Source organism: Myotis davidii, unplaced genomic scaffold, assembly GCF_000327345.1.
Source record: "Myotis davidii unplaced genomic scaffold, ASM32734v1 scaffold1017, whole genome shotgun sequence".
Classification (NCBI taxonomy): Eukaryota; Metazoa; Chordata; class Mammalia; order Chiroptera; family Vespertilionidae; genus Myotis; species Myotis davidii.
The window spans coordinates 871,285-883,947 of record NW_006288361.1 but is presented as its reverse complement, the minus strand read 5'-3'; the positions used below and the strand labels follow the sequence as shown (position 1 = coordinate 883,947).

General features: G+C 43.8%; 1 protein-coding gene across 1 annotated transcript in view; it reads left to right on the top strand.

Annotated features, from left to right (window-relative positions):
* Positions 1-489: 489 nt before the first annotated feature.
* The window catches only part of ETV6 (ets variant 6), a 145,716-nt gene continuing 133,542 nt past the window's right edge, over positions 490-12,663 (top strand). The window contains exon 1 of the mRNA XM_015561676.1: positions 490-654. Coding sequence (XP_015417162.1) covers positions 505-654 — 150 coding nt within the window. The 5' untranslated portion in view covers positions 490-504. The remainder of the gene's footprint in view (positions 655-12,663) is intronic.

Sequence of the window (12,663 nt, the reverse complement as noted above, 5' to 3'; positions counted from 1 at the left end):
TTTGGTCCTCGACCTGAGCTTTAAATTTAGGAAATCGCCAGCATCATTTGGCATCAAATCTGATGAGTAAGGTTTTTGGTCAGATAAAAGAAATAGCAGCAATAAGCCATTATTTGTAACTGGCTCTGAAAGCCCTAAAAGAGGTGTTTCTGGAGTACTTTGAGGAATGATGGCATCACTGGAATAAGTGTAAGTACATTATAGAGCATTTTTCTTGAGAGGCAGCAGAGTGAATAGGGTGAGATCGTAGTAGGTAAGGTATTCCAGGAACTTGGAACCACCTGGAATAGGCATAAGACAAGTCAAATAACTGGCTCATCGGGCAGTGAATGTGTCACCTGGAGAGAAGTGGGAGATGGGGTGGTGCTGGCAGCTTGTAGCAAGATTTGTGTGTAGATGGTTGGACTTAAAACTTTGTCAACAAGTCACTAGATGGCCCTGGGGGGAAACACAGGCCAAAAGATGAGTTTGTGTTGGCAGTAAGAAGTGCTGTGAGATTGTCTAATGAGGCTCCTTCATTCATTCAGCAAATACTTAACAAGTGGTGCAGTGAGCCAGCAAGCACCGCTCAGCCACAGGGATGTGGCGGTGAACAGGACAGCCAAGGTCCCTGCTCCTGGGGAGTTTTCTGCTAATGACAGCCTTCACCCCTGGGTGAGTAGGAGGTCTTGGACTCCAGTGTGGTTAGGGGGTCTGAGGGGAAGGGGAAAGCGAAGTAGGCCCCCAACTGTGGATGTGGACACAGGAACATCTAAGTCCAGGCTCCAGCAAACCATCGACCTGGAAACAAGGAACTGAAACTGAGGCCTAGATCCAAACTCAAGGCCAGGGTCTGCTGAGAAGGTTCGGAAAGCACAGACTGGGGAGGCTCGAGGAGAGGCAGGAGGGGAAGCCCTGAATGAGGTACCCACCACTGAGCCCATGGGTGGGGAGGGAACTGCTTACAGCTGTGAGTCAGGATGATAGAGTTGAAAACCTATAATCAACTGTAAGAAGTTTTCTAAACACCTCTACTGAACTAGAAAGTGTTTATTGACAGTGAGTGGTTTGAGATGAGTGGGATATTTATTTTGGTTTTAGGATATTCAGAGTCATGCAGAGATTTTCATCTTATCAATATTTGTCCTGTCATCTTGGCCTAACACCTGCAAGGCCAGTTTTTGAAGGGTAGACTGCTTTATTTTTCCAGTCTCCATGTCAGGATTGTTGTTGAAACCACTGGTGAGGCTTGACTGGTGATACTCTGGCATGGCTTTATGACTTGGTTGGCGGATTGCTTCCTAAGGATGCAAAGAGAATTACTGCCCAATCAAGCAGTTTCAATACTTGAGTGAATATCAGATGATAAAGCCATATTTGTGTCATGGTTCTGTCACTGTTTTAGAGTTGTATTTTGCTTAAAAGAAGAAGAAAAAAAATATTGATAACATCTTAATACTTCAAACCTGTGGAAAAAAATTTTTTATAGGAAGAAATTGAGTCTTTAAGTTCCAGTGGGTTTTTTTTTATATTGTTTTTGCCAAGGAATGAATAAATAAATCAGCAAAGACCTTCAGGAAGCTCTCTTCCCCCTTCAGAGCCACTTTGCACACAGACTTTATCATGATAACCAAGAGTTTCAGCAACATTATAGGCAGAAGGTAGCTGGGGACAGATGACAACTTCGGGCTGAGGACTGCTAGCTCCCTCCAGAGAAGTTAGGTGATTCTTTCAAGAATCTTGTTACTCCTTCAACCTCAGTTCCTACATCTGTCAAGTGGTTTTGTGCTGGTGCTGGTGACATGACCCCAGGGTGTTAGGAGCATATGTCATTGAAAGACCGTAACTGTCTTAAGACCTTAGCAGCCTCTTTACTAGTTCAGGGTTCTAAGATTTTATTAAGAAGTTAGCTGCTTGGAGTTCAAAGCATTTCTTTAAAAAATTACAATCAGTTGATAGTTCATTGTGCAAAAACAGAGACCTAACCACTAGTACCAAGGTTACTTTGAGGAGAAAAAAGCCCTACATGTCGCACTCGCCACCTTGGAGTGGCACAAAGGCCGCCCTGACAGCCAGCTCGGGGATCACGCTCCTCTTCTAGAGAAAAGCGACGGGGTGGGGATTCATTCTTGAGCAGGAGAAGGGCGTCTGGGGCTTGAGCACAAGACAGCCTTCTGGGAGGGAGAAGGGGAAGGAAGGGCAGGTCAGAAGTGGAATGGGTTTCCGTCCCTTCTTGCTTCTCCTTCATTAACCTTGTCTTGCTCCTGCTACAAGTGCAGCTCATGCTGGGCACACGGGCTCCATGAGAAGCTACAGGAGGAGATGCTAATCAGACTTCCTGGGGGTGGGGATGGGGGAACTCCAGAGGCAGTTGGGAAAGAAGAGGAACCATAGCAGGCACACCTGTCTGAGCGGTTTGTTCATATATTGGCCAGGCAGTCACCGAGTAGGAACTAACTGCCTGAATTATACTGATAATCTACATTTTATGGTTAAAAGCAGAACAATAGCAGTTACTCAGGAGGGAAGGACAGTTGGCAAATTGATTTGAAAAGTGTCTAAAAACCTATTGTGAAAGATAATCATTTCATGTGTATCCTGACTTTATTATTTCTGTCTTGATTTAAAACAGTGATTCTCAGCCTTACTCCTCTGCATATTGAAATCATGGGGGTGGGGGCGGGGAGGGGGGGGGCTTTAAAAATATTGGTGCCTGGCCGATTTCCTTGAATGCTGGGATTATTTTCCCCCCTTAAGATTTCTTCAGATGATTCTGGGGTGCAGTTAAGATTCAGAATACCTGATATAAAATGTGTGTTTCCTAAATTGTTAGCTGGTCCTGAGTTCCTGAAGTATGTGGAAATTCAAGCGTATTTTTCATGTACTGTTGAGCACTAATTGTTTTAACGAAGGCAGGGATCTTACGTAACATAAACTATTAAATAGCATTAACAACAGGACTACAAGAGTGCCAGACCTCAGATTCCTTATTACTTCAAGCTGCTTAATATTCTGTTAATCACTGATGTCGTCGTGCATACACATACTTTTATTTCCTGTCATTTTTAGAATGGTACTGATGCTGATGGCATTTTTCATAGTAATATTCACGTTGTCAGCAAAACTGAGTTTTCAGTAAACAGTTGTCAACAATGAAACTCCCAGAGCTTTCTCACTGTGACCACAGAGAGCTCCTATAAAGAATCTTGGTCTGCTGAAACCGGTTTGGCTCAGTGGATAGAGCATCGGCCTGCGGACTGAAAGGTCCCAGGTTTGATTATGGTCAAGGGCATGTACCTGGGTTGTGGGCACATCCCCAGTAGGAGATGTGCAGGAGGCAGCTGATCGATGTTTCTCTGTCATTGATGTTTCTAACTCTCTATCTCTCTCCCTTCCTCTCTGTAAAAAATCAATAAAATATATTTTTTTTAAAAAAGAATCTTGGTCTAAGAATCAGGGAATTTCTATGATTTTTGACAAGTAGAAGTAGAAATTACTTGCCAAGATGGTTCTTACTTCTGGAAAAGTTTTTCTAAAAGAGGAATAGCAGATGTGTGACACTCTTAATCAGGATTTGATGTTGTTTATATTACTTTTTAGAGTGATGGAGGTTGGGGGGAAAAAGATCAAGTCAGCCCCAGTTCCACAGTCAGTCATATAGTGAGGTCATTGTCATCTTCAGTCTTCGTTTCAATGAAATTAATTTCTCATTTTACACCCTAAAGACAAGTTTACTTATTAAAGCACACATACAAAGCAGAGCTTTATTTGAGATGTCTCAATTCCTTATAATAAAATGCCTCACATTTATAGAGAGCCTTCGTTTCAAGAAACACAGTATTTTATAAGCTTTACCTTATTTATCCTTACAATAGCATCATGTGGCAGTAAAGGTGGGAATTGTTATGCCATTTTCTCAGACAGCAACACTGAGGAGATGCTGACTTCTTTTACTTTGCCTTTTAAGCACAGTGCTCTCCTATGGTTTTATTGAAAATTACTCTGGTTGTAAACATTTTGCAGAGATATAAATCTTTTCCAGATTGAATTTGCGCTTGTTACTCTAGGTCGAGTTTACAAGGCTTTTTCTATTTGTATTTATTTCTCAGCCTGAGGCAACCCAGGAATTATCTGATATAGGTAGACTAAGGGGCTTTGTTCAATGTGAGCATGGCAGTGGTTGTAACCCGGTCTTTTCCTTGCTGATCCAGGGGGAGGGGGCGTCTCCTGGTTCATTGGAAATGGGCTGGATCCACTTAGGACCTTGTAGGACTTCGTGCAGACAGCTTCATTGGGGCTGCCATTTTAAGACTTTATTCAGCATTTTTGGGGATTACCCTCATGTGAATTAGAATGTAAACCTTGCTCTGGTATCAAAGTTTTTAAAACCTTCTTATCAGGCATGTGGGCCATTTAAGCTATAGACATCTTGTGAAGATAAATCACAGGGCAAAACCCTTTTTAGTTTGAAAGGAGGTCTGAGTTGGCTCTCCTCCAGTCATCCCCAGCAAGCAGCTAAGGCTGTGGGTTTGAGCTCTAGCTTCTTTTAATCTGATGCTCTTCCTTTTACAAGACGTCCAGATACAGTAACCCAAGAAAGAGATGAAGATGAGCAAAGCCCAGAGTGATGCTGTAACAGAAAGCAGAAAGCTGCTAGGGGTGGGGAGTGAAGGGTTTATCAGGCAGAAGAAGGGAAGGGAGGAAGAGAGGGAGGAATGAAAGCACAGGTTCAAAGCAACCATTTGGGCGCCTTCTGCCTGTGGGCTCTGCAGAAGCCTGCCCCCCATCCTTTCCTCTGCCCAGTTTTTAAGGTCCCATGATTCCCCGGGCTGGAGACACTGCACTGTAAATTCTGTAGGAGGGCAGTCACATGGCAGGTAGAACATGCCTGGAAGGTATCTCTCCTTTGGGGGGAGAAATTGAGAAACCTTTCTAATGACACCCTTGATACAACTAAATAGTAACTCTCAGTTCATTACCCGTTAGCCTAAGGCAGGAACACCGCAGATTGGCTAATTGTAATAGCCAAACCATGAAAGGGAATGGCATTAATGGAGGAGAAAGCAGCTAATAAAGAGCTGTGCTTGGTCACTTTTGTTGAGCTCAGGATGTAAGCCGCTGTTAATTTAAGTACCTGTTTCTTCTGCTATTAAAATTAGGAAGAAAGGATGTAGTGACCCTCTTTCAAAAGGCTGATCAAAAGCTTAGGGGCATTTTTGGAACAATCCAACGGCAAGACTTTATTTTCCCCGGAAGTCATGCCTGCTGCTTTTGCGTAAATAAAGTCACACCAGCTTCTTACACTGCAGTGACCCGCTCTCAGCAGGACCTGCACTTTCTCGGGGGCTTGCAGGAGTGGTGGTGTGTGTTGCTGTGCTCACGTAATCTCCACTTGGAGCGAAAGCAATCATCTGCATCACTTCAGGGATTAGGAGAGTAGTCGGGGGCATGGAGTGGCACACGTTTAATTGTCCGACGCAGGTCCAGAGCCTGTGCTGTGACCTCATCTCCGTCAGCATGAGGTTCCAGCCAAATGAGCTGAGCACCCTTCAAGCAAAAACCATCCCTGGAAACCACAACCTGGCATGAAAAGGAATCACAGCTTGAGATTCTGCTTACTATTCATGTCAGAAATGTTTAAGAAAATCAGGGAAAAAATCCGTAGCATCTCAAGGTTGGAAAGGATCTTCATTAAAATGTGTTAGAATTAGAACAATAAAGAAATCTACTTCAGTTTTTTTAAAAATAGTTTTTATTGATTTCAGAGAGGAAGGGAGAGGGAGAAAGACATAGAAACATCAGTGATGAGAGAGAATCATTGATCGGCTGCCTCCTGCACACCCCCTACTGGGGATCGAACCCACAACCCAGGCAGGTGCCCTTGACCGGAATCGAACCCGGGACCCTTCAGTCTGCAGGCTGACGCTCTATCCATTGAGCCAAATCAGCTAGGGCTCTACTTCAGTTTTTTTGCTTTGAGGGTTTGTCTTTAAAGAATCCTAGGTTCCTATGGGGGGACTCTGGGACGGATTGATGGAGAAGGAGACCGTGCTATCCATGTTTTGTTTGGATCTTCACCACCCGCACTGTGACCTTTGATTTGCCAGGAGATATAAGATTGCGTAGAAGCAGAATCTTGGAGTTTTATGGCACCTTCAAGTTCCATCACCTCACCTTAGTGCCTTCCCAGTGCAGGAACCTCTTGTAGAGTCACTTTCTAGCCTCAGCTTAAACCAGGTTTTGGGGGAACAATAAGTCACACCTAATTCCAGAGCAGAAGTATATGTTGCTGGCCCTGTCCTCTGAGATGCTTCAAGTCAACCCTAACTTTTCCTTACATGAGTCCTTCTCATGTTTGAAGACACCTACAAGGATCCTTTCAATCCTTTTCCCCCACAGGCCACACATGTCCTCAGTGCCTTCATCCAGTCCTCATTTGAGAGACTGGGACCCTCATCTTCAGGCCGTTGGAGAAGCTTGTTGGACTGTGGCCACGGTGATTTCTGGAGGCAGGCTGAGCTCCTTCTTAGTATGGACATCTGGACACTGCCGGTTCCGAGTAAATGTTGACAGGAGCCTTTCCTCTGAACTACTCCTGTTTGTCTTGCCTGTACGCTTCGATTGGGTGCACTTGAATAAATGGGAAGGATTTGAGGAGGGGAAATGTATTTTGTTATTGTTAAGGAAAATTTTATAGGTAAAAGTAACATATTTTTACTGAAAAATTCCCCAAGATGAGATATCTATGCAAGGTGAAGTCATCCTATGCACAAGAAGTCTGTAAATGCCCGTTGGCCCTGCTGCTCATGCCCACAGGTAGCACATCCCTGGTTGGATTCTAACGGCTGCACCTGCTCAGAGCTCATGCTGGGAGAACTTCTCCGGGACATCGCATTTGGTCCCCTTCTTTCAGCCATTGTGGATCGGCTGGCACTTCTTAAATGTCATTTCTCAGGGTTCCTCTTTGTAACAAGTATCCTATCTGCCAGGCTGGTGACTTGCACAAGTTGCTCAACCCCTGTGAGCTTCAGATCAGGTTGCTCATGTGGAGTGGAGATAATGAAGCCTTCCCTACAGGGTTATTGTGAGTCTGAAACAAAGGCTTCATGAGAAATACATGCCAAGGGTTCTCTTAATGCCAGCTCCTCTTCCTGCAGTGATGGTATTGTCCAACTAAGACTGGGACACGTGGTATTGTGCATGAGTACTGATATGTATTTATGGGTAAAATGACCCAGCATTTTAAATATTTGGGCCATCTGGGAAATTCTAGGAGTTATGGTGGCAGAATTCATAACAGCTAGGATAGACCTGGTCTCCTAGTGGTCTGATGAGTGCTGAAATACTTCATAATGATCATAGAAAACCTTAATTGTCTTTTGTAGCAATGCTTGATTCCTGGGTCTATCTTTTTATTCATTTTGCTCATGTCGATGTACATAGATAACATTGTTCCATGTAAAAGGAAGATGTAAGATGCTTTGACTTACTTGTATCTATTTCACAAACACAAGACCCAGTCTTCTGATTTTAGGATATAATAGGCCAGGGAGGTGAGGAAAAGGACGCTTTCAGTTATAAATTTTCAAGAACCTGCATATTTCAGGTCCTGAACCCATCTTCTTCTATGTCCAAAGCAAGAACACTCCTTAAACTGGTGAAGCTGTGCTCCTAGGAAGATGCCCACAACAGTGTGAATGTGGTTTGTTGGGCACTACCCCCACTGCAGGGCTGATTGGGTGTCTGGGCAACCAAGAGAGGAAGCTCTAGAGACCAGGAATATATTTCCCATCCATCTAATTTTTAGAGGGTACTGCCATTCCCCCAGTCATATCTTTTTATTTTTTTACTTTATTGAGTTTTTACAGAGAGGAAGGGAGAGATATAGAGAGTTGGAAACATCGATGGGAGAGAAACATCGATTAGCTGCCTCCTGCACATCTCCTACTGGGGATGTGCCTGCAACCCAGGTACATGCCCTTGACCGGAACCGACCCTGGGACCTTACAGTCCGCAGACCGACGCTCTATCCACTGAGCCAAACCGGTTTCGGCCCCCCAGTCATTTCGATCATGTTAAAAGCCAAAGACGAATTGGGTTGTAAAAACCTAATGCCTTGAGCAGCCAGCCAGAGCAGGGGTGGGGAATGTCCGGCCCTTGGGCCGTATAAGGCCCTGGAAATAATTTGGTCTGGCCCTGCCAAGGCATTAGGGATGAGTTAATTAAATGTTTGACCAAAAATATAGCAAGCAGGCTAATTTTTAAGTTGATAATTTTGTATGGCCCACGAATGATGTTATAAATATCCAAATGGCCCTTGGCAGAAAAAAAAGTTCCCCACCCCTGACCCAGAGGGATGTTGCTCTCCAGGGAGGAGCTGGCCACTAGAAGAGCTGACTGGGGATGCTGGGTTAGGTGTCTTCTGGAGCCTGCATGGGATGGAAAGATAGCATTGCAACTGCACTGCTGTGATTTAATGGCCCTGGTTTTCTACTTCAAAATTCCATTGAACACCTCAGTTCCTAAAGTGTATCCCAGATCTTAAGGTATACTTTTCTGGGGAGATACCCAATAAGCCATGCTCTGTGTATACAATGTACTAGTATATTATCTAAAGAAGACCCACAATTGCATTTTTTATTGAGTTCTTTAGGTTGATCTTGCTAAATTTGGGATAAAACAAAATATTGAACGTAGTTATTCATATGAATAAAGTCGACATTCACGAGTTTAGGTTCCTATATATGTCTGTTTGTATCCGTGATGCCAAAAACCTAGAAAACAGTGCCACTCAAATTTCAATCTTGCACATTTTTTGGTGATGTGTTAATGAAAGCTTATTTAAAGAAGCCAAAGCCACCACCTTAAATCATTTTGGAGCCAGAAGAGGGTACTTAAGTAAAAGTGTATTCAGACTTCAGTTTAGCAAATCTCAATAAATAGCTTCCCAGAGAAGAGATTCCTCCTGTTCAATGTACAGGAAACAACTATAATACAAGCATCAGCTTTCCTAAAAACCTTCAGGGTGGAAAAGAGTCCTTTCCTCCAAGTATTGAATGTCACCCACGTGACTGTTGTATCTCTGGTGCCTGCTGTTTTCCATCTTGTCCGGGTTGATGAATTTCAGCGCATGCATGAGACACCACAAAGCTGCAGGACACGAAGGGTACCTGTGGCATTTTTGCTAGCATTCCCCAGGAAATGGTCATGGTCACCGCTGTTTCCAAGACACTTCCTCTTCAGTGCTCTACACAGGCTTCAGAGACCATCCCTGGGTAACCCTGGCATTTATAATGGAGATGGGACTAGTTTTCTAAATGGGTCCTAAACCAAGGACAATCTCAGCTTTGCAGTAGAGGAGTCTTTGAAATGACCTGCAAACCATCTTTTAGCAAGCACAACCAAACTTTCTTTTGGTTTTTCTCAATTTCAGAAATGCTTGATCTTTTTTATTCCCAGGAAGTTAACATTTTACTAGTAATAAGCTCTATATTTCTTAACCTTTCAGCCTCATCAAAGAGTCAATGGTGTAAAAGCAAATACATAAGTGCACTAGGGGGATCCCCAGGATTTGATTAATTTTGAATAGGAAAGACTTTTTGGTAATGAGAATATTTTTCCACTCTTCCATACTATGCAGCCATGGGTTAGGGGATGGGAAGAAATGCAATGTTTCTACTTGGCACATAATGCATAAGCTTGTTTTACATGATAGTCACAGGTTCCTAAGCACTCAATTTAAAAATGAGCAGCAGTGCCCTGCCGACGTGGCTCAGTGATTGAATGTCAGCAGTTCGATCCTGGTCAGGGCACATGCCCGGGCTGTGGGCTCAATCCCCAGTAGGCAGCCGATCAATGATTCTCTTTCATCATTGGTGTATCTGTCTTTCTCTACCTCTCCCTTCCTCTCTGAAATCAATAAAAATATGTTTTCAAACAAACAAATAAATAAATAAACATGAACAGCATTAGCTGGGTACCTGTCACTGGCCCTCTGTGGTTGGGGAAGGAATGAAGAAGGGGCATAGAACTCATTCTGGTTTTAGTAGTTGTGCTTATAGTGACCCTACTCCATATTCCATTACATTATTTTAGGGGAAAAGCTTTCTATAATAGTAAAATTTACATTCCATCTTTTGCCTAAAACTGTCTTTAGCCTCATTTTTTCTTTTCAGAGCTCGGTGCAGCTCTCCCGCCCCCCACCCACTCTTCTCACGGATATTACAGTTGGCCTTGGAAATGGCAGGGCTGCCCTTTTGATCTGCAGGTTGGTTTGATAGGTTGTGTCTGCAAATTTGAGAGCAGCCTGTTGTTTTTTTCAGCACCTGAACAATAATGCAGCCACATCACGGCCCTTGTAGTCACATCATTGACCTCCTCTGGCAGTTTATCCTCCTACAACACTTGAATGCACCCATACTGTCTGCAGCGCTTTAATTTAATTAGACCAGTGGTGATAATCCTCTTGGGAACATTGTTATCCCCTCTGTAATCATAAAGTGAAACACCTTTGGTTTTCACTGGGCTGGCAGTTTGTTCTAGAGGTGAATGAGCTATAAGCCAGTACTTCGATTTGTTGGGGTCTGACCAGAGAAGCCATTGTGAGAATAAGGAGGTTTCCTTTGTTTGGGAAATGGGATGTTAGTCTCCTTAAGCTTCTCTTTGTAGATGTTTCCATCTGAGGTAGCCCGATTTGTTTTATTTTTTTTTTCTAATTGATGACAGTATGCTGAATGCTAAGTGCATGGGCTATCGTAATAGACTGAAAAATCAGGACCACGTGGGTCACCCTAGAGATTAACAAAAATAAAGTCAAAGGATTCCAGCTGTATGTGTTGTTCTTTTCGGAAAGGAGCCGGGCACTGGGCTGCATCCTTTGTGGGGTCCCCTGTCTTCTGCTGGCCACTGAGCCCAGGGCCACAGTCGTGTGTGATGACTGTTCGCAAATCACTGGAGGCCCTAGAGGTGCCTTTTGCTTTCTCCTGACTGGTCTCTTCATTGAACCTTTTTAAAAAGAGCTTCCTGGGTCCCAAGTTTATGGCGTCAAAATATTGCTGAGTGGAAGCCTTCATCTGGAACAAGAGGAATTCAGGGTCCACCATCACTCAGTCTCTGGCCTTCTTCTTATAGGTCTTATCATAAAATAGCACAGATGCCCACCCAGTGTGGCTCAGTGGTTGAGTGTCGACCCATGAACCAGGAGTTCTGCATTTGATTCCCAGTCAAGGCACCTGCCTGGGTTGCGAGCTCGATCCTCAGGAAGGGGCATGTAGGAGGCAGCCGATCGATGATTCTCTCTCATCATTGATGCTTCTATCTCTCTCTCCCTCTCCCTTCCTCTTCCTGAGATCAATAAAAAACATACTAAAAAAAAAATAGCACAGTTGGTTTTAATTGTGTGGACACGTCGGAGAAGGTGGTGTAAAAGGCCAGGGCAAGCACTGAAGTGTGGCCTTCGGTGTAGCAGTAGAGACGGGGCCACGCGGAAGTCCAGACCCAGGGCTGTTACAGAGAAAGCGCAGTGCGATGAAGGCACAGCACACTGACCATTCAGCAAGTCAGAGCGTACACCTTTTAAAGGTGGCACCCAGCTCAACTCTTTTGTAAGTAGCCAGAGCTAGACTGTCCACAAAATAAAGTAAAATCCTTGTGGAGGACTGGGCTTCGCCCAGCTTGTCCTTGGTAGAGGTGGTGAGGGATAAGGAAGCTGGGACGAGGTTGCCTGTCACTTGTAGGAACTAAGTTACTGGATCTCGGAAGTTTCTCGTGCTTTGAAGGAAAGTCGTCGCATTCTGAAATGCCGTCTTCTTTTTTCTCCCACTCACGCCAACCCATTTTAAAATTCTTTGGCTGCACCAAGTTTTCTTCATCAACAGTTTCACTTCTGCAAAAAACCCTAAAAAAACAGAAAGCTATTTCTGGGAATGAAGTTAACGGTAGATAAGATCTCCAGATATATACTGGGACTGGGGAGGGGAGGGGTTACTTGAGGGTTGAAGTGTATGGAGCATTTGTTACAGACTGTTTACAATGCTTTAAAAGCCTGTTTTACCTTGAAAACCCCCTGAACAGATTTTGTATGTTTCCCATGTGAGTTCATGTCTTTCCTCTTTCACCTCACCCCAAAAACCCCAAACACGAAAAATATAACTCATCCACTTAGAGTTGCTCAAATTATGTGTGATGTTTGATCAAGTTCAAGAAAAGTGAAGTTGAAGGTTTCGCCTCTGGGTGACCTTTCAGAGAACATCTTGATTGATACAGAAATGAAATTTGGCATGTCTGTGCCTGCCCTTCGCAAATTCACCAGGAAACTTTAGGATGTATGCTTAAACAGAAATATTCCAAATGCCCTATTTGCTGGTGGAGGATATCTCAGGGAAGGTGTCGCGATTCCCTTCGGAAATTACAAAAATATGTACATAATCATTTAAAATTGAAACTTCCTACCACAACCACCAAACTTTCCAGGGTATGAACAGAAGAAAAACTTGACTTTGGTTATAGGTCCGGGGGACTCCCCTGCTTCCCTTTGCATATTTGATGAAATAGAAAATGTTAGAGAACTGTCTTTCCAAAACATAGACCCCTGTGCTTTATTTTAATCTGTGATTTTTCTTTCACTCCTGATTTCTGTTTTCACAATGGCATTTGACTGATCTTCCTCCCGCACCCCCCCCCCCC